This window comes from Lathyrus oleraceus, unplaced genomic scaffold (genome assembly GCF_024323335.1).
Source record: "Lathyrus oleraceus cultivar Zhongwan6 unplaced genomic scaffold, CAAS_Psat_ZW6_1.0 chrUn0716, whole genome shotgun sequence".
Taxonomy (NCBI): Eukaryota; Viridiplantae; Streptophyta; class Magnoliopsida; order Fabales; family Fabaceae; genus Lathyrus; species Lathyrus oleraceus.
In genome coordinates this window covers 1-26,755 of record NW_026113107.1, presented here as the reverse complement: position 1 = coordinate 26,755, position 26,755 = coordinate 1, and the positions used below count along the sequence as shown (strand labels likewise).

General features: G+C 29.5%; 1 protein-coding gene and 1 pseudogene across 1 annotated transcript; both read right to left on the bottom strand.

The window, feature by feature from the left end:
- Positions 1 to 1,818: 1,818 nt before the first annotated feature.
- On the bottom strand, positions 1,819 to 4,427 carry LOC127114861 (uncharacterized). Its single transcript, XM_051046679.1, has 7 exons — positions 4,230 to 4,427; positions 4,048 to 4,134; positions 3,764 to 3,958; positions 3,501 to 3,665; positions 3,312 to 3,365; positions 2,793 to 2,930; positions 1,819 to 2,256 (listed from the first exon to the last, which is right to left on the bottom strand). The coding sequence occupies exons 1-7, from the start codon at positions 4,386 to 4,388 to the stop codon at positions 1,888 to 1,890; spliced, it is 1,167 nt and encodes a 388-aa protein (XP_050902636.1). The 5' UTR covers positions 4,389 to 4,427; the 3' UTR covers positions 1,819 to 1,887.
- Positions 4,428 to 24,510: 20,083 nt separating this feature from the next.
- Positions 24,511 to 26,617, bottom strand: LOC127114859 (uncharacterized; annotated as a pseudogene).
- Positions 26,618 to 26,755: the final 138 nt, after the last annotated feature.

Below are 26,755 nucleotides of genomic sequence, written 5' to 3'. Positions count from 1 at the left end.
GTGTTTATTTCTATGTCTTATTCAACAAGTAACTTCAAACTTTGAGCAAATTAATCAAGAGACATTGAAGGACACCTTATTTTGAGTTCATATGATCACCCATGTGTTTTGAAATGCAAGGAAAGTCCAAGTACACAAGCTTGTTCCAAGTGGTTTAACCAAAAAGTCAACATTTGAAGTCAATGTTCCAAGGATCACAACTCCTTCAATTCTCAATATTTTTGAATGCTTGTTTTTTCATATGACTGCTATCAACATCTTCTACAACTTCTCTTTACATGACAAGATCCAATTATGCTTGGAGGATCAACAAAAGTTTGGAGACATTATATGTCATTTGTGGACTTAGTGAAATTTGACCTATTTTCAAATGACTTTTTCTAAACTTTCAAGATTCATAACTTCTTCAAATCTCAACATTGGAGGAAAATTCTTTTAGCACAATGTCATTTGTGATTCCCTCTACAAGTTTTCCTTATATGATTAAGGTCAAATTATGTTTGGAAGACCATAGAATCCATTGAGACATTACGAGTCATTTTCAAGCATTGGACACTTGAATTTTTTCTAAGTTACATAACCAATTTTTCATGCCAACTTCAACATGCCATAACTTTGTTCTCAAGAATCCAAATGAAACCTCTCTTGAAACATTGTAATCTTTGTTATAATGACAACACATTACAAAAAGAATGAGACCAAAAAGCCTTCGGAACAAGATGCCCCATTGAGTTGAACATGATGACTTAGAACTGAAGAAATCACCAGTGTCCGAAATTTGAACTTCATTAATAATGAGAGAAACTTAGAATCACTTGCTATCAAATTTATTCATGCATTTACTACTTGAAATCGAAGGAAAGAACAATAGATGTTTCTTTAGAAAAATTACATAATAAAAAAAATGGAAATGTAAACTAGTGCCCTCGGATACCGTTAAGGATCTTTAATTACAATATGGATTTATTAAAAAATAAAAAAGATTAAAAGATTTATTTAAGACAACAAAAAATTAAAAAAATTCTAAATCATAATACATAAAAATTAGCCGTTAGAAAATTAACTGATATTATTACTTTGCATTTTCATTTAATGTTGCTTAATCCTCATTATATTTAATTTTAATGCCTGCAATTTTTTAATTTCAAAAAAATAATAATTTTCTTTGGATAGCCAGTTTACATAATGATAGTGGATCAAGTGTATAATATGTCTCCTAAATTTGGACGTTTTACATACATATAGTTCTATTTGATCACTTTTTAAGAATATATTATATTTGTTTTTTTATAAATATGATATCTATTTGTTTATTTATAATTTTTTTAATATAAAATGTATTTTTATTTGTTTATTTTTGTGAAATATGTTTTATTCTTTTTTAAATTTATTTTTGTGAAATATGGTTTTATTCTTTTTTCAATATAATAAAAATATGATTAACCTCTTAAAAAATGTTTGTAGAAAAACCAGTGTAGTGATTATGATTGGCTAAAGATAAAATAATAAAATGATGTGTCCTTTATTAAAAAGGTTTTATTACTAAGCAAATGTGTAATATAGATGAGCTTTTAAGAGAGAACAAAATATATTTACACATAAATAATAATAATGGTTTCATATTAAGTTGAGTATTAAAATAGTAGACAATTCAAAAGTTCCTTCTAATATTTACATATACTTTAATACTACTTATTACTACCTAATAAAGTAAAAGCATTTTATATTTTTACTTTTATATAATTGAAGAGTAATATTTTACATTATTAGACCATAAAAAACCTTTAAAAAATCTAAAATTTAACATTTTTAAATATATTTATTTAAAAAGACAAATGCATATCATTAGAAATCTTTATTACATATAACAAAACCTGTTTACTGTAGTTAACTTCTACAATTACCACCCGGTCCACCAAATTGAAAAAAATATCCTAAATCCTTTCTCTTATCTTCATAGTTTGTAAGTCCATAGCATTTAGGAGCATCATTGTAGCTATCTACGATAAATGGAAAAGGATCGTAAGGCTCTCTAATTATATTTAGATATTTAATAAACTTAAAATAAGATGCATGAGTGACGTCTTCATCAGGATAATATCCGGAACCCATTGCAGGACTAGTAGTACCCGCAGGAGTAACTGTATATCCACCCCATCCTACTTGATCAGCTTCGTACAAGATGGAGAATAAAGCTGCGGGAAAATATCCAATATCTTTATCTCTAACTTTTAACCACCAATTGCCTGTATTATCCTGAAAAGCATAACATTTAATGATTTTACTGTTAGATTGTAAAATATCAAATATTTATGATTAAATTTTAAGAATTTAATCTCATATAAGAAATATACTAAATAATATTAAAATTTGTATAAATTTTAAATTAAATCTCTTTGAACTTCATCACTAGATAATATATATATATATATATATATATATATATATATATATATATGATCAACTATTTTAAAATAATTTTTTTTAACTTACTTCAAATTAAATTTAATCTAATTATTAATTAATATTTTTACTTAATCAACCATTATATTAGATTCAATTTTAATGATTATAATTTGAAATAAATTAAAAAAATTTACTCTTACAATAAGTCGATCGCCGTGTGTATATATATATATATATATATATATATATATATATATATATATAGATATATATATATATATATATATATATATATATATATATATATATATATATATATATATATATATATATATATATATATATATATATATATATATATATGAGATTTTATGTAAAGAGATGACCTTAGAAATTTGAAGCCGAACTTCGTAAATATCTCCTCCATAGGTAGATGTCTTAGATATATGTGAACCCAAATAAAATGTTCGGTCAACTTGAATGAAACCCTTGCACAACATATTGAAACATCCATTTTTACCTGACTGTATTTTTTTAATACATGTTAGAATTTTTAAAACCAAATATTTTGATTTTCAAACAAAATTACATATAAAAGATTCAAAAAAATATAAGAAACATTGAATAAAATAATAAATATTCATAACAATTTTATGTGAAAGGAGCATTTTTATTTAACAATTTCAAAAAATTGTAGAGTTATCTTTAAGCTAAAATGCATTGAAAACATCTACAATTTAAATATTTCATAAATAATTATATATAATAAAATGAAATGGTGATAACTAATTGGTTGAAGATATAATAATCAAGTATTTGTGGTGGGAGAAAAGTTATCATTTATGTAAAATAATTAGTATAATATAAATTAGTGAATATTAAATAATATATAAACATTAACTTACCGCCCAGAACGAGTATAAATGAGTTTCACCATTATTATATAATAGCGGAGACACCTAACAAATATGAGATAAATTATAAAATAAATTATATGTTTTCAAATTCAATTAAATATCAAAGTTGTATCTATAAATACATGCATGTTTATAGAAAAAAAGAAAACTAGAATTATAAATTAAATTAAAACTCACATGCCATCCAATCGAAATTTTATTAAGATTATCTCCTTCTCCATTTAGAACATATAAGTTACCGCTACTTGATTGACCCTTATAAACTTTTGGATTCCAAACACTAGTAGTTCCACTAGCTCCATAATAAGGAGCATTTACATGTTTAAGATTCAGTCGAGCAAACTACAATTTTAACATATTCATTAACTTGAAAAAGTTATAAATATTAATTATATAAATAAAAAATTAATTTTTAGTATATAATATTCGAAAAAACTTACATGATTAAGGGCACTATTTTGAGTTAGATTTTCAGCATTGAATAGATATTTGCCTTGAATTAAATCATTTTTTGTTGTTCTTCGGATAGGAACTGTTCCTTGAGGACACCTAACTGTCTCAAGAATGAATCTAGACTTTTCTGATGAATTTTGAATTCTTCTTTCAGTAATATTTCTTTCAAAAATTGGTTTTCTCTATCATAAAAAAAAAACAAAAATAATCATTGAAACAAACTGTATAAGTAATAAAAGAAATTGAAAATAATATACAATAATTGTTTTACCTGCAACTTGTGATTTTTCAATAAAGGATGATCAAAAGCAGGTTGTTTGTTAATATCAATACAATCGACTATGTATCCTGATTTTATCTATAAAAACCATTGAAATTCAATAAAAAATAAATTATTAGAATAATAAATCAAATTAAGATGACCTAAACCACCAACAAATTATGTGTAAATACATGAAAACTCTTTATAGGAGATTTGTTAAGGATATTTAGTTGCCTCTCCAATTCCAAATCTTCATCTTTCAGCCCACTCTGCATACCATGATCTCTATAGCTAGTACTATTAATCACCAAACACATAATCAATAATAAGATATTGATCATTTTTGACATTTTCTTTCACTGATGACTTAATTTTCATAGACCAGAGTTTAGTATATTATTTATATATAGACAAATGTTAAAAAACAAATGAAGTAATATATAATTTAATCAATATAAATGTATGTGGTCAATGAAATAAATTGAATACATTACCTTTTCTTATATCTTTTTGGGAGAAATAATTCTTAATAAATACATTTTTTACTTTTTTATTATTTTTTTGGAATAATTTTTTGTAAAATCGTTTTTTAGTTTCCCCTCTTCAATTGAAAAAGTCATAATATTTCATTTTTAATAGCACTTACCATCTAAATATTTTGTAGCTTTTTCTTATAAACATACATTCAATTTCACAAGTATATTACATTATTTTTGAATTATTAGTCATTTAATCATTTCATACAAATTAAAAGTTAGATAATTTTATATGAGAAAGATAAATTATAATTTATTAAAATAATTATATTTCTTGAATATTATTATATTTTAAAAATAAATAAAATGAGAAGTGGGAGTAATAAATAAATAAATTTATGTTAGTTAAATTAAATGAATGTAAACAGTCTGTTTGGATTCAATCACAACGATATTTATTTATATTATGTATTATAAATAAAATCATGTTGTATAATTTTTATACAATATTTTATTTTATGGTATAATTTATTACCAACATTTGAATTGCATATAATCAAATATTTGTTAAATAATAAAAATTTAATCTTTATTGAGCTCATGTTGAAATCTACGTCAACACTCTAAATAAATATTTAGTATAATTAATAGGTAATAGTTGAACGTCAATTTGATCCCAATACTATTACAAAATATGCACTTCGTAATATCTTCTTATTTTCATCATTTAATTAACAAAATTAATAACTTATATTTAGATGTCTCTATTTTTTATTTATTAAAATATTTTTTATCACTGTCAAGTCTAACAACTATGGTGATAGATTAGGAGTGACATGTTTTGAATCCAATCATCATTAATTTTTCTTTTTTTCGTTACCAAAAAGAAGTCTGCCCTTAATTTTTTATTTATATTAAAATTAAAACATTTTTTTCATAGTGAAATATGGCGCCTTTATTATTTTTATTTAGTATAAAATCATTTTTCACCACGGTACAACCTAACAACTGCGGTTATAGATATGAGTGATACTCTTCTAATTCCAGCACCAATAATTTTTTATTTCTTTCATTAAAAAAAAAGGGCTGCCCCTTAATTTTTATATTTATATTAAAATTAAATTGTTTTTCACCACAATCATGCTTTCCAACCGTTGAGAAATGTGGCGTTCGTTTTTATAATGTCATGGTCGCTTTTGTGTGGAATATCTCATGGATAGTTTAATTTTCACAATCTCACACAGAGTTTAATTTTTACTGACAATCATAATTTTTACAATCTCATGGATGCTTTGGGGGAAATGTCTTCATTAATTTTTACTATCTTAAAAAATTTGGTCTTAAAGTTATATGTTAAGGTTTAATCATATTGTGTACTTGATAAAGTTAAACTTACCATTAATCTTTAAACCAAGTTTTTCAATATATTGTATTAACTTTTGAAGAATGGAATATGAAGTTTGAAGGTGAAATGAGTTAGGTTTAGTAAAAAGGTGAATCACACGCTTGTGAGCGTTTAGAGACAATTTCCTATATCATTCACCAATGGGTAGACATTGAAATCATGGTAACATGTATAAGATATCACTACGATTATTATTATCAACCGTAGTGAAAAGTGTTTCTCTTAAATTAAAACATAACAAGTTTTAGTTTATTTCCTTCACAACACAACAATATCCCAGCAAAAGCCCTTTAAAACAGAAGAAGACGATATCAGAGACCAATTTCCATAAATACACAAAGCAAACTCCATCATTTTAAATTTGAATCAAGGAGGAAAAAGACGAAACATGCAAGAAGGGTATGGAACTACGTGAAATATGCTCAAACGCATCACACGATCGAACATATAACAGAGTCGCCACCAAACTTTATTTATCCTAAAACAAGGAAGGGAAAATATCATTAAAATACAAAGGGAAAACAGAGAAACGGATAAGGAAGTTGGTCATGCAAGTGGAAAATATTAACACCCCTCACATCCATGGTACCCCATGTAAATCATTTTGAATGCTCTTGCTTGAATGAATATTGCTATCTTCATGTACCTGCAAAATAGAAAATGAGTTACAATGTGAGTGCTCGAGGAGGATTGGGACCTTCATGCCTAAGTATTCTCATAGTCAAATGAGAAATCCAGATCCTCGTAGTTCAGAGAACCAGAGAAAGAAAAGAAAGAGGAAAAAGTTCGCCAAAGATTCGCATCCTCGTACATAAGTATCCTCATAGTGAAATGAGGAAGTCATGGCTCCATAGTTCGGAGGATAAAGACCAGAAAAATAAATGATTGAGGGTGATGTTTAAACCGGAAAGAAAAGACTTACCAAAGCACGGGGACTGACATGGTAAGTAAAGAAAGCAGGAACCTGTTAAAGCACTGAGTCTAACATGACATAGATCTTACCAAATCACTGGGTCTCATATGGTAAGGGAGAAAAACAGGAATTTGTCAAAGCACAGGGTCTAACATGACAAGGGTCTTACCAAAGAACCGGTCTAACATGGTAAGAAAGAAAAATAGAAACTTGTCAAAGCATAGGGACTAACATGACAAAGGTCTTACCAAAGCACAGAGTCTCACATGGTAAGAAACAAAAACAGGAACTTGTCAAAGCATAAGGACTAACATGACAAGGGTCTTACCAAAGTACATGGTCTCACATGGTAAGAAATAAAAATAGAAACTTTTCAAATCAAAGCACATGGACTAACATGACAAGGGTCTTACCAAAGCACAAGGTCTCACATGATAACAAAGAAAAATATGAACTTGTTAAAACACATGGACTAACATTACAAGGCTCTTACCAAAGAACTGAGTTTAACATGGTAAGGGAATGGTATTTAAAACGGGAGAGGATAAGAGGTTAACCATGAAGGTGTGTCCCTGAATTATGGTGTCATAACCAAGAAATGGAGATAAAAGAGCCACATGGCTAGTTGCAGACTTATCAGTGAATTGACTGGAATTGTACTAAAGTCTATGAACAGAGACAAATACTCTGAGCAACTGGGTCATTCGTCCCGTACTCAGAGATATCCTAGACAAGTGTAGGGAAGATCCCATCTCATCATTATCTATTGCTTAAGGCTCCTGGCATGAAAGCCTAGTCAAACTCTGAGAAGTTGTTGAAGCAGGATCCCTAGAGATGCTTCTAGGGATGAGTCAGATGATTGAGATCTGCTGAAGAGATCTGTGATCTACTAGGAGTCTTGTACTTGCTAAGAGGATGAAGTTCAAAAGTAATAGAGATAAGTCCCATCAAATTACCAAGGGACTTATGATCACTTTATAAAGACAAAGAGGAAGTGTATCATATGAAAGGATCTAATTGATCAAAGTGGAATTTGATCGAGCCAAATCAAAGGAATGAGATTGGGGAACAAACATATATGCATGATCATACAAAGACTAGTCTAAGGTCTCATTGTTAGGTAGCACAAGAGAAATCCATGTGAGTGCAAAGGGTACTATCCTATATCCCATTGTTAGATAGCCCAAGAGAAATCCATGTGTGTGCTAATATGTGCTAAGCATAAGTAGGTGAATGCAATACGAAAAAGGCATGAAATAGATGAATAAAAACAAACAAGCTCCAAAGTTCAACATGAACAAAGGCAAGTCAAAGTGTCCACAAGGTTCATGGGTCCAAGGTCACTCCAAGTCAGGCAAATGATTTAAAACCTAATTCCAAGTCCAATGTCCAAGAGGCCATAAACACTCCAAATCAAGCAAAGGTTTAAGATCAAGTCAAAGTCACTTTATCATGTTTTGATTCATTAAGATTAACAAGCAAATCAATCAAACAAAATAAGCAACATATGAATAAGGAAAATGAATAGAGTATGAAGTCAGATGATGATTAATGAGACATAAAAGTAAAGTGTGTTAAGTAAATGGCATAAGAGTAAATGACTTGAATTAAAGGGCAATGATTAAATGGCAATAATTAAATGTCATTGATTAAGGTTAGAAGTTAACGATCTATTAATTTGTGTCGGTATAATTTAGCGTTATATTAAGAAATCATAAGTAGGCTTATGTAGAAGTTATACCTATCTGAGGTCGGTCAAAAACAATGTATGTGTTAGACATGTTAGAGAATTAACACAAAGTTAATCTCCTATAACATGTCACACAATGATCAAAATAAAATAAGAGAAGAGATGGATGAAGATAGAGAAGGAGGAACTAAGGCAATCATATATGGATCATTATATCCATAAATCAAAGGACTCACAATATAGCGCATTGAGGGATACCCTATCACTGATGCAAAGTATTAAAGATAACTCATGATCATCTGTCAACAATTTTGAATCAGAGAAGGTTGAATCAACCTCAAGTCCATCTATCAATGATTTGAGATGTGGAAGACCTCATCAGCCAAACAACCAACTTAAGTCAAAACATCAAGTGAATAATAAAAATGAATAAAAATGATCAAAAACTGATTTAATAATGATTTAAAAATGATTAGTAAGAGGAAATGTCAAAGAAGTAATAAAACACGAAATAAAAATCCAAGAAAAATGGAGAAGGTCAAAAAAATCATAAGTAACTTAACCTCAAAAGTTGGGATGAAAAACATTCAAAAATTATTAAAATAAAATTATTAAATGAAAATTAAATAGAAAATAAAAGAAAATATGAATTAAATGCAAACAAGATTTTAAAAATCTGAAAAAATTATATGTGGTAGATAATATATTTATGAAATTATAAAAAAAGTTGGAATAAAAAATAATAAAGATGTTAGTTAAAATAAATTTTGGAAGAAAAATGAATTAAATGAAATAAAAAAATAAAATAAAACATTTGAATACAACGACTATGGAAGATGACACATTCTGATTGCCAGGGATCCAAATTTTCCCTCTGAAGCGCGCGTAAAACCTCATCTTCAACCTCCGGATTTATGATTTTGAAAATTCAAGAACTGGGAGTTTTTAGCTCAAATACTATGCGTGCAAGCTTCTACATCATCGTCCTTATATCTCTATATCAAAGAAATTAATTTGTTTTGAGAAGAGAGAATTTTCTCAAACTCGTGAAGAACCCTAAGACTTCAAAGTTAAATTAAATTACCAAATCAAAAGCTAATTAAAAGATAGATAAGGGCTTTCAATCAGTGGAACAACACAAAGAGAATGGTAACTTGCTTGAAGTGTAACTTCACTCGTAACTACCTTGTCCAAATTGAAGCTCGGGGTCAACAATGGTGGAAATGGTCAAAGCAAATCAGGCAGTATCAAAGCTCGGTTCCAGTTGGAGAAAGTTCTAAGGAGGTTGACGAAGCTTTATGGGAAAAGGAACTCAAAGGTAAGAGCTTGAATCAATGAAACCATAAACTGTTTTTTGGGTGCTTTTGAGTTTCAGTGAGATATGGGTTTCATGGATCTTCAAGCTTGGTAAATTAGGCAAAACCTTCATCTATTTATAGGGAATGTGTTGGAATTCAAATACGTGTGAACTGGATCTGAATTCGTGTGAAAATTTGGCACCAAACTCGTGATTTTGGCACTTTACCAATCATTTTGTGTTATGGTCAGATGCGTTTGGTCATGGGAAACAAGCTTGCAAGCATGAGAGGTGATCCCAAGTTGATTTTGGCATGATTCCACATTATAGGTCACAGTGCAAACTAGAGTTTTGGTCACCATGTTCATGCTTTAGACAATTACAATTCACTCGTGCATTTTCTAATTTTCTTTGAGCCAAATGATTACTTAAAGGAGTAGAACATGATGCATAAAAAACCAAGTCTAAATGAGCCTTGAGGTTAAATTTACATGCTTGGGAAGTGTAGCGGGGTTTCGTTACCTTTAGGTTTATTGACTAAACCAAAAGTAAACATACAATTCGAGTCGCCACCGCACTTTTATTTGTCCAAAGGAAAGGCTAAAAAGCGAACAAAAGCCAAGGTAAGAAGTTTTTCAAATAAAAAACTAATAAAAATGTCAGAGATCTGGGTAAGGGGGTTGGTTATGAAATGGGAAGGTTTTACGCACCCAAAGCATCCTTAGTACTCTAAGGGAACCCTTTTTGCAAATATGTGTTGTAGGTTGGTATTTGTGAAAATATTTGTACAAAAGATTGGAGGGATGAGAAGAGAATAAATTATATTTACAAGTTTGTTGTTTGAAGGGATGAACCCATTGCCTACGTACCATCACAAAGGAGGATCAAAACCTCGTAGTTCGGGGTAAAAATCTCAAAGATTGGTGAATTGATTTGACCAAAAGTCTTAAGGTCTTTTGTTATAAAAGGGAGAAAACTCAACCTAAACCAACAATCCACCGTGTGAGGAAGACTTCAACATACTAGTGAGGGGTTAACCCTATAATAAGTATGGAAGACTTATAATCCAATCACTAAGGATGATGTGAGATTTACATCAACCACTATGATAACTCAAACCTATGACTAATGTTTATGAAAAGGTTTTAATAAGGTGTCCATTGGGACCACAAAACAACTTGAAGTGAGTTACATTTACAAGTTAGATGTATTTACAAAAATGAAGTCAAAGTAGGATTAAGATTCATTCACAATGAGTATTAATGAAAAATGGTTTTGAAAAGTCAAAGGCATAAGGCCTAGGTTTCTAGTTTGAAACAAAGTCAAAGTTTGAAGAAAAAGATTTTGGCTTGGTTAGAGTGAGGAGAAGAAGATAAGGGCTAGTCCTAAAGCATACAAAGATGAAAGAGAAAAGATAAACCCTTGGAGTTCCTTTTCTTGAAATCATAGAGATAATTCAAGATGCTCCTTTCTTTTGGACTTAGCAAACACACAAGCAATCAAACAACTTGGGTTCAAGCTCCTAGGATCTCCATTTGGCTTGTCTCTCTTAACTTGGCTACTCATGACAATGGTCCTTTTTACTATCCCAAAATGGAATCCCTATCACACAAGAGCAAACACCAAAAAGTTCACAAACACAATAAGGGGAATGGACAAAGAATAAGTTTAGATGAGAAGTCCTTTAAAGTCAACTTTGAAATTTAGCATTCTAAAGGCATGAGGCCTAGTTGCTCTTCAACAAGTTTAGCATTCTAAAGGCATGAGGCCTAGTTGCTCTTGAACTCCTTTAAGCATGGGTATGTCCTAATTCTAAGTCCTTTCTCCTTTTTGCATTAGGTTCACACAAAACAAAGACAAAACAATCACAAGACAACAATATATTTATATAGAATAATGAGCTCAAATGAGCAAAAGACAAATGACATAAACATAAAATATATGCTCAAGTGAGCAAAATGAAAAGCAATATGAATAAATGAGCAAGAAATAAATGGCATTAAAAGTAAAGGGCAAGAAATTAAATACTCAAATTAAAGTTAGTAATTAGTGAAGTTATGTTAGTTTGTCATAAGACAATGTAGCGCCATGTTAAGCAATCGTAAGTGGACTAATGTAGTAGTCACACCTATCTGAGGTCGGTCAATAAAACTATAGGCAAATAAACACAAGTTAGAGATCATGACTAGTAAGCCAAGCTCCACAAACTTGTCATGCCAAAACAAAAGGAGAAGGGCCTTGTATGGACTTTAGGTTATTTGCTTGACCAAGAAGCAACCTATCTTGGACACAAAACAACTCACTTGATCTTGGATCAAGTTGAGTTTGGTTTAGATCAAAGAAGGTTAAACCTCTCATTTGTCAAGACCAACCATAAGACATTAACTCATTGGCCAAATGATGAAAAGAATGGGATGAAGATGAAAGGGAGGGAAAGAGAATTCAAGTATCAAACTCAATTGATCAAATATGAACCAAGTCATCATCAATCAATGCTAAACAGAAAAGAAATGAAGATTACAAGTCAACAAGTCAATCATAATTTTTTGGTATTTTTTGAATTAAAAATAAATGCAAAATAAAATAATCAAAATATGGTCAAACCTCAAATTTAATTCAAATCAACTTCAACAAGTCCAATTAAATTCTCATAGGTCTAATATGGTCAAACAAACTTTGACAAATTTTCTCAACAATTTTAGAAATCAGAAACTATTTAAAAATAACTAAAATCAATAAAAAATAACACAATATGAATTAAAATCTCAAATAAATCTCAAATCAAATAAGAAATTGATGAGACTATTCTTCATTGACTTATCATTATCCATAGGTGTTAGGAAAATATTTTTGGATTTTTCAAATATTAGAAAGTAATTAAAAATGAATTAAAACTATTAAAAATCAAATAATTCACAAAAAATATTAAATGAAGTCACAAAAATAATTAAAAATCAAAATATGAAACTAGATTTTTCAAGATTTTTTTTGGAATTGGTCTCATATTTTTGTGACTTCAAATAAATTTTCTATGAATTTTGAAAATAAAAGGAATTAACCGAAATTAAAAGAAAATAGAAATAATAGAAAAAAACGCAGCCACCAGATCAAACTCATTAATTAACATGGCAAGGGGAAACGGCTCAGATGCAAGGGTGCATGATACACTGGAGTCAAACGCGCGACATAATGCATTAAATCAAGTAATCACAATGGATGCTCAGGATTATAACATTAAGACACGATCCAAGGGCTGGGAAGCATACAAGTGGGGATGGTGGTGGAAACCACCATCTTCTCTGGTGAGATACCAGATTCCGGCCACCACTTGCAGAGAAATTTTTGCAATGAAAATGAAAAATAAGGATGTCAAAATGAAGCGCAGATGATGTACATCACCTATGTGCCCATGGATCTTCCTCAACCTTCCTATTTTGAGAGAAATGTGAGATGGAAGATCATGGTGTGTCAACTAAAAACGCACGAAATGAAGAATTGAGACCACCACTGGCCTGCCTCAAGTGCGAGGACTTCAGAAAACCATACAAACCAAAGAAAATTACATTGAATTGCAAGATCTAGATCCAAAAAGTTTGAAGTTCTACCTCTGAAATGGAGCTTCTAAGGCCACGAATTCTTTAAGATCTTGATCTGCTTTTGCTCTAGAGATGTAATGGAGATGATAAGTTAAGGAATTGAGCATTGAAAATCAACTAATGATGTTGAATTTCAAGCTTGAAAAAGAGAGAAAAATCTGAAAATTCCTTTGGTAATGGTTGGGATTTCAATTCTGCAGCACTTCAGGTCTCCACCATGTTGAGAAATGAATGAGATTGAGCTCTTATTTATAGCTGAAGAGGGTTGAGATCATGATTCTCTCGTGTGCATTGCAACTTTGAATTTTGGTGCATGGGCTTGTACAGGAGCATGTAAGGCCCAATATGGGTGCTAAACCAAGATGAACTCAAATGAAATGGAATTGGACGTGTAATTGAAGTGGAATTGGCTTGCACATCAAGTTTCAACATGAAATGCAAAAATGAACATAAAGAAAGAGCTTTTCGAAACTCACCAATGGAAAGTCCAAAAAAGTAATGTGAGTAATGGTTGGAAAGTCCTTGAAATAAGAAACAAAAGTCATGTTGGGAAAAAATTCATTTGGCATTTGTAAATTAATGAAAACTTGCTGTGAAAGTTGGGGTACAAAACATGTTTAAGTGTCCTTTGAAAATTTTCACAAAAAGCAAGCCTATTCAAGCCCCTCTGTTTCCCTGATGCAAGCTTCAAATGGAAAAACCTCCAACATCAAAGTTGTATATATTTTCAAGATTCTCAATTTAGACTCAAATTTTGCATCATTTGAATTTTTCATGAAAACGTTATAGGCATTTGAAGTTGGGTACTTTTTCAAATTCAATGACTTAGGTACAAGATGACCTATAATGTTTTGTATTATCACATGTATTTATTTTAGGATTATGAAATTTTGTCCAACATAACATTTTAATTAGAAATCTCAACATTTACAATGAGTTTGGTCTCACATCAAAATAATAAAAATTAAGGAAGTTAGGTCTTTGGGAAGTTGACCCAAAATTAGGGTTTCAGTCAAAATGACCTATAATGTTTTGAAATTAATGATGACCTTCCAAGTTTCAAATGGATTTTTGATGAACATGAAAGTTTTTCATATGGTTCTTAAGAACATTGTTTCTTTTGGGGTCATCTTCATTTGACAAACACATCATAAGTTATATCTCAATGGATCTTAGTTTAGTCATATGACTTGACTGGTCAACTTCTCAAAGCCAAACCTCCAATCTTGATGAATAAATAATTGAGGGGCCTCACATAGGCTCATATATGCATAAAATAATGAATGAAATAACTTCTCTTAATTAAATTTTATCATAGGTTGAGGTTGCTTCATGAGCAAGGCACAATCAAAGCACAGTTGAATTAGGGTTTCCTTGGGAAGCAATCCTCAAGTCCTTTGGGTTATCTTGATCAAATTGACAAATTAAGATACTTGGGAGACATATATGATGATTAGGAACCTTGTGGACCATTTCCATGCTTGTTCTCATCTTCATCTAGCCATTTCATTGAGCTTAGGAGCCTCCTAGGAGCATTGGAGCACATGATCACTTGAGCTTTAAATAAAAAAGAATTAGTGACATATGTTTGTGCTTTTGGTTAGTAATCAAAATAAGAAAAGCAATAATATACAATACAAGCATGCTTGGTGGTTTCAAAACACTCAAACAAGTCCCAGCCTTAGGGTTAAGGAGCCAAACATGCTATGATCCTTGAGGCAATGCTCTTGTTCAATAACATGATGCCATGAGGGATATTAGGGTCAAAATTAGGGTCATACAGGAAGTTGAGGTTGTAACTGAGTTTTAGTTTGGGTAATTGGTTAAGCATAATGATGCATGTTTTTATTCATTTTGAGGTCCCAAGTTGATGACATCATAACTTTTGATTCCCTCGTTCATTTTAAGCCAAACTTGTGCCAAATTATCTTTGACAAGATATTAATAAGATGCAAAAGAAATAGGATCAAAAGGATGCTTGAGCTAAAAATGGAAATGGTAGAAATTAGTGGCCATGACAAGGTTTTGACCCATTTTGCCAACTTGATCCTTTGCACAAATGAGGTATTTAATAAATGAATTGGTGTTTGATTCTTGAATCAAAGTTGTAGAGGATCCCAAAAGTCACATTTGGCTCAAAGAAGGTTGGCAATTGGATAAAAAATGAAGAAGTTATGGAGTTTGGACCAAAGACATGGCGTACTTGAAAATTAGGTCAAACCAACTTGCACCCCTCTGTACCAACTTGATGTTTTCTTGAATTTCAAACCATAATGATGATAAAATAAACATCCCTTGATGAAAACTTGACTAGGGCTTGAGTGATATTGAGAATAGCTTGATTCGTAAGAATATATTTTTATTCTTATTTAATGTTATATCTTTTGTGATTGAGTAACGTTGAAATTGTTTTTGTATTGTTGAGAATGTTATATATTTTGTTTTAGTTGTTTCATTGTTAATGTGTTGTTATATTTAGATTGTTATTGTATTGTTGACAATGTTGTTGTTATATTGTTATATTATTAATATATAGTGTTTTCCATATTGTTGAAATGTAACTCAGTAAGTATAAAACATATATTTAGACCCAACTTATCTAAAGTGATATTTCTACAACATTAAACATAGACATGTGATAGGCAGAGCCGACCCTGTGCAAGTGCAACATGTGCTGCAACACAGGGCCTCAAATATTAAAGAGCCCCCAAATTTTGAAATTTTGAATTTTTTTTCATAAATATTAATAAAAATAACTAAAATATTATTAAAAAAACTCAATAATTGAAAGAAATGTTATGATAAAAACTTAATATATACAAAAATCAAGATCGATCAAAACATAAAATAATTATAATTAAGTTTATTTTTAATTAATACATAATTATATTTTTTATATGTTTTTTTTAATTATTATAATTGTATTTTAAAAACAATTTGGGCCCATTTTTGTAATTAGAACAGGGCCACCAATATGATTGGGCCGACCCTGGTGATAGGTGAACCCAATTAGGTTTTTACATGTCAAAAGAATTATTTATTATAGTCCAATCAAATTTATAATTTTTTATTAAAATACACATTCACATGGAATTTAATTTTACGATAAAATATAATTCATATTTTATGTGATATTTCAATCAAACGGATAGAATTTTAAATTAAAGTTAAATATAAATTAATTAACTATTTTTAATATTTTAAAATAAAAATATTTATAAAAATTAGGATCCTTTGATTGACATGTGGCAATTTTTTATTGGACAATAAGCTTTGTCTTTTTTTACTTCTTAAATTTAAAGATTTATATTTATTTAGTTAACTATATATTTGTGTTATTTAAACATTAATATCTTTTTCTTTTTAAGCACTAATTAAAATTTGTTTCATGCTGAGATTTCTTTTTTTTAAACACACACACACTCCCTCTCATTATTTTTCTCATTATCTGTTGATTCTAAAAGCGCTGATGGCTGCCAATAGAACCTTTAAGCTTGAGTTAAAGGTTATAGAGCATCGTTGTATAGCTACCACGAAAAGTAGAGATGAGTGGTTATAGCATTACCGTCTTGGTCACCTTAATTTTAGGGATCTAAGAAAGTTGCAACAAAGTGAAATGGTAACGGGGTTGTCACACATTAGTATTCCAACTGAATTGTGTGAGGAATGTGTGAAGGCTAAACATCACAAGAATGTGTTTAGCAAAGATGCGGGTCGAAGAACCAAAGACTTACTTTAGGTGGTATGTTCCGACATTTGCGGACCGATGCAAGTAGAGACTTATGGTGGCAATCGATATTTTGTTACGTTCATTGACAATTTTAGTAGGAAGCTTTGGACATATCTTATCAAGAGAAAAGATGAGGTATTTGGAGTTTTCAAGAATTTCAAATCCATGGTGGAGCGCCAAAGCGGTTGGAAGCTCAAAATTCTCAAAATGGATGATGGATGTGAGTATGCCTCTAGTGAGTTTGGCAAGTTTTTTGATCTTGAGGGAATTGTACGTGAGGTGGTGCCTCCGTATACGCCTCAATAAAACGGGGTTGCCGAGAGGAAAATTCGTACAATAATGAACATGGTGCGTAAGGTTTTGGGTGAATATGTGGTGTGTCTCTCAAAGGTGTTGCTCTAGAATAAGGAAATCTCACTATTTTCAATGCTCCCTAGTGAAAAATCTCCCCCAACAAATGGTATCACGAGCCTTTGGTTTCAGAAAGGGACCAGGTTACTTGTATCGAAAGTCAATGGCGCCAGGAGGGTGAATAAGAAACGCTCCGTTGAATAGTGTCAACGGTGCAAAGAGGGTGAATAAGAAACGTTTTATGCGATACAAGAGAAGTAAGTAGAGCTTTCACTTGAGGGGGAGCATTGTGGACTCACACTTGAGGGGGAGTGTTGAGAATGTGTCAAGTGTGAGTAGTGTGGATAATAGTTCCACATTGGTTGATAATGTGGAGACTTGAGCATTTATAAGTGAGAGAACCCACTCACCTATTACCTTAAGGTTTTAGGTGAATATGTGGTGTGTCTCTCAAATATGTTGCTCTAGAAAAGGAAGTCCCACTATGTTCAATGCTCCCTAGTGAAAAATCTCCCCCAACATTATCGATATCAAGAGCTATAATTTAAATCACAATTTCACTAATTCGATCATTAAAATTTTATATTTTAAAAAATATTATTCAAATTAATGTTATGAATAGAAATTATTTTTATTTGATCATGCTATGTATAATATTGAAAAAGTTTTTTGGACCTCTATCAAATATATCTATGTCCATATATAATCTAGAAAGGCAAAACTTTTGTAAAAGATAATATTAGACTCATCTCTTTCAAAAATATTTATCACAAATGAACTATAATAATAATAATAATAATAATAATAATAATAATAATAATAATAATAATAATAATAATAATAATAGTAATAATAATAATAATAATAGTAACAATAATAATAATAATAATAATAATAATAATAATAATAATAATAAGGCTTAGATAGATTTTCAATCTCTTTATTTAGCTGATTCATAAAAGTAATCTTTCTACTTTAAATTTTAAAAAAAAATATTTATCTCATAATTTTACACTTATATGTATTTTTAAATACCGTGTCTCTTTCACTAGTGAAATCATCAAAAATATTTATATTGGAATCTTTTAGGAATTCTATAAATAAATAATTATACGTTAATATGGAAATGTTAGATAAAATATGGGGACTGTAATTTAGTCTAATGATAATAATAATAATAATAAAAGGTTAAAAATATTTTGTGAAAAATAAAATGTATTAAAAACTTAATTCAAAAGTAAATTAAATATTAAGTGAATTTCATCAAATTATTCTATGTATTTCTTATATATTTATAATATTTATTTAGATAATTATACTATGTTAAAAATAATTATTTAACTAAAGTTTATTGAATTATTACTAAAAACGATATAAAAAAATATTTGAAAAACTTTTTAATTTATTTAAGAAGTATAATAATGAAAGTAAAAAAAATTAAAAAAATTAAGATATAATAACAATGCATATATATTTTATTGAGATATTTATGTTACATAAATAAATAAGAGAATGGTTGAATATTGCCTTTTGTTCAATAAAAATAAAACAAAATAATATAAAACTCTCATTATTCTTATTATTATTATTGTTATTATTACATAAAATCATAAATCATGATTTAATACATAACCTTTGGACTATAATACTAAATAATCAATAAAAGAGATACAACACATTAAGAGAGTGAAACAATATCCAAGCGAGATGACATTCTGCTTATTCCGGAATACTTGTTATCTCGTTCATTTCTGTTGATACTGAGCTATATATCATATTTAAGATCTAGTTCGTGAAAAAACAACATTTCAACCTTATCATATTCTGGTTTCAATTCATAAAAAATCATAATTTCTACCTTGCCATATCCTAGTTCTTGATCACAAAACTAAGCATCTTAACCATGCTATATATAGCTCATTCTAAATTTACTAAAATTCATAAAATAAAAAAGAATCCACTTTAAGTTCTCTAATATCAGAACTGCTAAACAATCTCTTATAACTTCACTAAAATTCGGTATAAAAATCACTTTGTGATCCATTTTAAATCCAATAAAATTCAGAAGCAAAACCACATCATATTCCACTTTATGTTCTCTAAAATTCAGCATCAAAACACTAAATAATCTCTTACAATTCACTAAAATTCAGCATTAGAACAACTTTATAATCCATTCTAAATCCACTAAAATTCAGCAACAAAACCCCGTCATAATCCACTTTAAGTCCCTAAAATTCAGCATCAAAACTACTAAATAATCTCTTACAAATTCACTAAAATTCATAATAAAAATAACTTTAATATTACTCGAATGATTTAGATAAGAAGACATTATTGGTGTTTTGAAAGTTATATAATATATTCACAATGCATCATCAAGCTTGTATTCACAATTTTCTCAATATTTGGTTAATTTTTTTTGTTAGAGTTCCACTTGCCCACTTATTTGAAGATGATATGGTGCTACTATCCTATTATTAGCGTTATAGTTTCTTAGTAAGCTATCTATTTCCGATTCAAGAAATGTGTTTTTTCATCACTCTCTAATTCCCTAGGTATCCCAAATCTTGAGAAGATATTATTCTTGAGGAGGTTGATGACTACCTTAGTGTCATTTATTAAAGGTGGTACAACTTCTACTCATTTTGATATGTATTCAATTGTAACTAAGATGTAATTGTTACCAAATGAAAGAGAAAATGCGTCCATGAAGTCCATTCCCTAAAGATCAAGCTGGTTTACTTCCTTCGTAGAGTTTTGTGGTATCTCATTCTTCTTTAAAAAAACTTCCAATTTATTGACAACAATCACACTCTTTGACATGATAGAATGCATCCATAATAAAGACGGCCATATATTTATGATTTGAGTACTTTTGCAATTGTACGATCTCCATTAAAAGGACCCCATACTAGAATCATGATATCGTTTTAGTATCTTTATTTTATATTTATCTAGTACACATCTTCTAATTAAACCCCCGATTCTTCTTTTATAAAGGAAAGAATCATCCATATAAATAATCTACATTCATACAAAGTAATTTTCTTTTGATTAAAGTTAAAATATGAAGGGAAAGTACCACCTATCAAATAATTCGCATAATCAGTAAACCATGGTGCCTTATAGTTAGGATGTGTTTATCATAGAGCTCATCTTCTATCTGTTGTTCCTCTTTAGTTTCATTTATTTGTCTCAATCTAAAAAATGAGTTGTTACGTTCTTTTCGCACCTCTACTTGTCCTTAATCTCTAAAGCAAATTTTGGAAGTAGAAAGATAATCTTAGTAGCCTTGCCTTTGATTCCTCTTTAACAAGCAAATACCTCAAAGTCGTATGATTAGTGTAGAGTATAACTTAGATCATATCAGATGTGAGCTAATTTTATCGAATGCATAAACCACAACTAGAAGTGAAGGGATTTAAAAGGGATTTTTGAAAATTTTGATCCTTTTAGCGGAACAATATCGATGAACGGATCTTGATTAAATCATTAATCATGAATCAAACATAATTAGTGTAACAACCCAAAAACATGTGCATCTAGAATCACATAATTAAGCTGTTAATATATGGTAATGTCCATATCGGGTTCATAATTCGGTCTTAGGAGTGTATGAACTCTTCAACCGAATTTGATGATATCCATATTGTAGATCAATATTTGAGAACACTCGGGATCCTTTCAACTGATCTATGAGGTCATTAATTTGACGGAAATGATATTTTTTTCTTAATGGTCACTTTATTCAATTGAAGGTTATCGATACATAGCCGCATACCATTATCCTTCTTCTTTACCAAAAGAGCATGAGCACCCCAGGGATTCACACTAGGTCGGATAAAATGATCCTCTAGTAACTCTTCTAATTGTATCTTCACCTCCCACGAGTCTATTGGAGATATCCTATAAGATGCAATAGACGCTGATGTTGTCCTTGGGAATATATTTATAGAGAACTCCACTTCCCTTTCAGGAGGCAACGAAGTGACATCCTCTGGAAACACATTTTAAAACTCATCCACCATAGGGATTGAAGAAACATCTTTTCTCTCATTTGAATCCATGGTTATGATCAAAATAAAGGCTTTATCTTCTGAAAAGAGGAAATGAATCAAATTAACAATACCTTCTAATATTTTAGACACCATTTCCTCTGAAGTCATTGATTCCTTAGGAATGAATAGAGTATTCTCCTTACAATTGATGTACATTAAATTAGAGGAAAAGTTAATCGATTACCAAAACCATATTCATTCTCTTGAGAAGTAAGCAAAATAGATCATTCAAGAAAGTAAGACCTTCTACAATAATATGACAACTCTCACACTTTCAGGAAGTATCTACAATGTCATCATTAGGAGTGGTGATGGTCATCAGGTATCATAATTGCACCACTTCTAACCATATCCTATTAACATACTAGGTGGAAATGAAATAGCATGTAAATCAATAAGAACAACTAAGGCCGCTCATTCACATAACACGTATATGTTATCACATTTATGTTGCTTTTCTCCTTCGTTGCATCCATGGTGTACTTGGATCTACTTATTGGAACAATCTCTGGCTAAGTGGTCTGCCTTCTGACAAACATATCATGTCATGGACCTAAGCTAACAATCCCCAAGATGGTACTTCTTGCACTTATGAAACTGCGGGTATTTAATTGGTCTCACATTCTGACCTTTTTTTTCTTCTTTTGGATGGTGATCCTCTTGGCTTCATATGTTGGCTAGTCCTCCCATGATCACCCCGACACTTCCTGAATTTCTCCCTCTCTTGTGGAATCTTCTTCAAATTATGCTCAATTATATAACATTGGTCAAGTAAATTTGCACAGGTGTTATAACGTTCTTGATCCACCATATGCTTGATCTCCCCTCTAATACTGATCTTAAATGGATTAATCTTCCAACACTCATCTGAAACATAAAGGGTCTGACTCGATTGGGTTGCCATGTCTTCAAACTTTGTTGTAAATTCTGCCACGATCATGTAACCTTGTCGAAGAAGTTAAAATTCTAACTCTTTATGGGCTCTTATACTTTTTGGAAAATACTTGTCCAACACAGCTTCCTTAAAGTATTCCAAATCTTTGGTAACCCCCATAGTTGTCATCATAGCAGACACATTCATCCACCACCTAGTTTTAGGCCCCCTGAACATCTGGGTGGCACAAACTACTTTGTTCTCTTTAGTACATGATGTTACTTCAAAGATCCTCTCTATGTTGGTAAGCCAATAGTGAGCTAAAGAGGATCTAAATCTCAGTGGAATTCTAAAGGAGTCATTTGATAAAATTCTTAAAGACCCATGTTTCTTGCATTCTACTATGGAGGTTGTTCATTGTTCTGCATCTGTTGAGAAGTTGGCTAGGTAACCTGTATCTGCTGCATCATCTGCATCATAAAGTCTTCGTGTTGTTACTGCATTTGCAGTTGATGTTTGTCATACCCTAATTTTTAACTCTAAGATCCCACAAACTATTGGCATCCTTGAACATAAAGAAGGTCACTTCTTGGTCCCTCTCCCTCTCATCTTTGGGTTATGCTATTGCAGGGATCATCAAGCACCTCTTTGTTGATGTTTTTACTTTTGTGTTTACATGTCCATTGTTTATTTAACCACTAATCAAAATAGCAAAAATATATTTTGTTTTTATTGTGTAAGATATTGATTATTTCTCAAGAGGTGGGTGGGGGAGGGGGGGGGGGGGTCTATCTTTAAATGCATGATCTCAAAGGCTTTAAAGCACCTTTCAATCTCATTTTGAGCAAGAATACATCAAAGTTTTGTTGCTTACTGCTCAAGGAAAGTCAAAGGTTCAAGTGTTTATTTCTATGTCTTATTCAACAAGTAACTTCAAACTTTGAGCAAATTAATCAAGAGACATTGAAGGACACCTTATTTTGAGTTCATATGATCACCCATGTGTTTTGAGATGCAAGGAAAGTCCAAGTACACAAGCTTGTTCCAAGTGGTTTAACCAAAAAGTCAACATTTGAAGTCAATGTTCCAAGGATCACAACTCCTTCATTTCTCAATACATAAAAAAGATTAAAAGATTTATTTAAGACAACAAAAAATTAAAAAATATTCTAAATCATAATACATAAAAATTAGCCGTTAGAAAATTAACTGATATTATTACTTTGCATTTTCATTTAATGTTGCTTAATCCTCATTATATATAATTTTAATGCCTGCAATTTTTGAATTTCAAAAAAATAATAATTTTCTTTGGATAGCTAGTTTACATAATGATAGTGGATCAAGTGTATAATATGTCTCCTAAATTTTGACGTTTTACATACATATATGTTCTATTTGATCACTTTTTTAAGAATATATTCTATTTGTTTTTTTATAAATATGATATCTATTTGTTTATTTATAATTTTTTTATATAAAATGTATTTTTATTTGTTTATTTTTGTGAAATATGTTTTATTCTTTTTTAAATTATTTTTGTGAAATATGGTTTTATTTTTTTTCAATATTAAAAAATATGATTAACCTCTTAAAAAATGTTTGTAGAAAAACCAGTGTAGTGATTACGATTGGCTAAAGATAAAATAATAATATGATGTGTTTTTTATTAAAAAGGTTTTATTACTAAGCAAATATGTCATATAGATGAGCTTTTAAGAGAGAACAAAAAATATTTACACATAAATAATAATAACGGTTTCATATTAAGTTGAGTATTAAATAGTAGACAATTCAAAAGTTCCTTCTAATATTTACATATACTTTAATACTACTTTTTACTACCTAATAAAGTAAAAGCATTTTATATTTTTACTTTTATATAATTGAAGAGTAATATTTTACATTATTAGACCATAAAAAACCTTTAAAAAATTTAAAAATTTAACATTTTTAGAATATATTTATTTAAAAAGACAAATGCATATCATTAGAAATCTTTATTACATATAACAAAACTTGTTTACTGTAGTTAACTTCTACAATTACCACCCGGTCCACCAAATTGAAAAAAAAATCCTAAATCCTTTCTCTTATCTTCATAGTTTGCAAGTCCATAGCATTTAGGAGCATCATTGGAGCTATATCATAATGGATAAGGATCATGATGCTCTCTAATATATTTAGATATTTAAGAAACTTAAAATAAGATGCATGAGTGATATCTTCATCAGGATAATATCCGGAACCCATTGCAGGACTAGTAGTACCCGCAGGAGTGACTGTATATCCACCCCATCCTACTTCATTTGCTTCGAACAAGTTGGAGAATAAAGCTGCGGGAAAATATCCAATATCTTTATCTCTAACTTTTAACCACCAATTGCCTATATTATCCTGAAAAGCATAACATTTATTGATTTTACTGTTAGAATGTAAAATCTCAATTATTTAAGATTAAATTTTAAGAATTTAATCTCATATAAGAAATATACTAGATAATATTAAAATTTGTATAAATTTTAAATTAAATCTCTTTGAACTTCAGCACTAGATAATATATATATAATCAACTTATTTTAAAATAATTTTTTTTAACTTGCTTCAAATTAAAGTTCCTAAGTTAAATTTAATCTAATCATTAATTAATATTTTTACTTAATTAACAATTATATTAGATTCAATTTTAATGATTATAATTTGAAATAAACTAAAAAAATTTACACTTAAAATAAGTTGATCGCCGTTCATATATTTATGTAAATAGATGACCTTAGAAATTTGAAGCCGAACTTCGTAAATATCTCCTCCATAGGTAGATGTCTTAGATATATGTGAACCCAAATAAAATGATCGGTCAACTTGAATGAAACCCTTGCACAACATATTGAAACATCCATTTTTACGTGACTGTATATTTTTAATACATGTTAGAATTCTTAAAACCAAATATTTTGATTTTCAAACAAAATTACATATAAAAGATTCAAAAAAATATAATAAACATTGAATAAAATAATAAATATATTCATAACAATTAGTATAATATAAATTAGTGAATATTAAATAATATATAAACATTAACTTACCGCCCAGAACGAGTATAAATGAGGTTCACCATTATTATATAATAGCGGAGACACCTAACAAATATATGAGATAAATTGTAAAATAAATTATATGTCTTCAAACTCAATTAAATATCAAAGTTATATCTATAAATAGATGCATGTTTCTAGAAAAAAAGAAAACTAGAATTATAAATTAAATTAAAACTCACATGCCATCCAATCGAAAATTTTATTAAGATTATCTCCTTCTCCATTTAAAACATATAAATTACCGCTGCTTGATTGACCCTTATAAACTTTTGGATTCCAAACACTAGTAGTTCCACTGACTCCATAATAAAGAGTACTTGCATATTTAATATTCAGTCGAGCAAACTACAATTTCAACATATTCATTAACTTGAAAAAGTAATAAATATTAATTATATAAACAAAAAATTAATTTTTAGTATATATATATTTGAAAAAACTTACATGATTAAGGGCACTATTTTGAGTTAGATTTTCAGCATTGAATAGATATTTGCCTTGAATTAAATCATTTTTTGTTGTTCTTCGAATAGGAACTGTTCCTTGAGGACACCTAACTTTCTCAAGAATGAATCTAGACTTTTTTGATGAATTTTGAATTCTTCGTTCAGTAATATTTCTTTCAAAAATTGGTTTTCTCTATCATAAAAAAAAACAAAAATAATCATTGAAACAAACTATATAAGTAATAAAAAAAAATTGAAAATAATATACAATAATTGTTTTACCTGCAACTTGTGATTTTTCAATAAAGGATGATCAAAAGCAGGTTGTTTGTTAATATCAATACAATCGACTATGTATCCTGATTTTATCTATAAAAAATAAATTGTTAGAATAATAAATCAAATTAAGATGACCTAAACAACCAACAAATTATGTGTAAATACATGAAAACTCTTTATAGGAGATTTGTTAAGGATATTTAGTTGCCTCTCCAATTCCAAATCTTCATCTTTCAACCCACTCTGCATACCATGATCTCTATAGCTAGTACTATTAATCACCAAACACATAATCAATAATAAGATATTGATCATTTTTGACATTTTCTTTCACTGATGACCTAATTTTCATAGATCAGAGTTTAGTATATTATTAATTTATAGACAAATGTTAAAAAACAAATGAAGTAATATATAATTTAATCAATATAAAATGTATGTCGTCAATGAAATAAATTGAATACATTACCTTTTCTTATATATTTTTGAGAGAAATAA

Excerpts from the sequence above, each read along its gene's own strand:
- LOC127114861 (XM_051046679.1), bottom strand. The coding sequence starts at position 4,388 with ATGTCAAAAATGATCAATATCTTATTATTGATTATGTGTTTGGTGATT. Across the intron at positions 3,666-3,763 it reads AAAATAGTGCCCTTAATCAT|TTTGCTCGACTGAATCTTAA; the intron begins GTAAGTTTTTTC and ends TTAAAATTGTAG. Across the intron at positions 2,257-2,792 it reads TTCGGCTTCAAATTTCTAAG|GATAATACAGGCAATTGGTG; the intron begins GTCATCTCTTTA and ends TATGCTTTTCAG.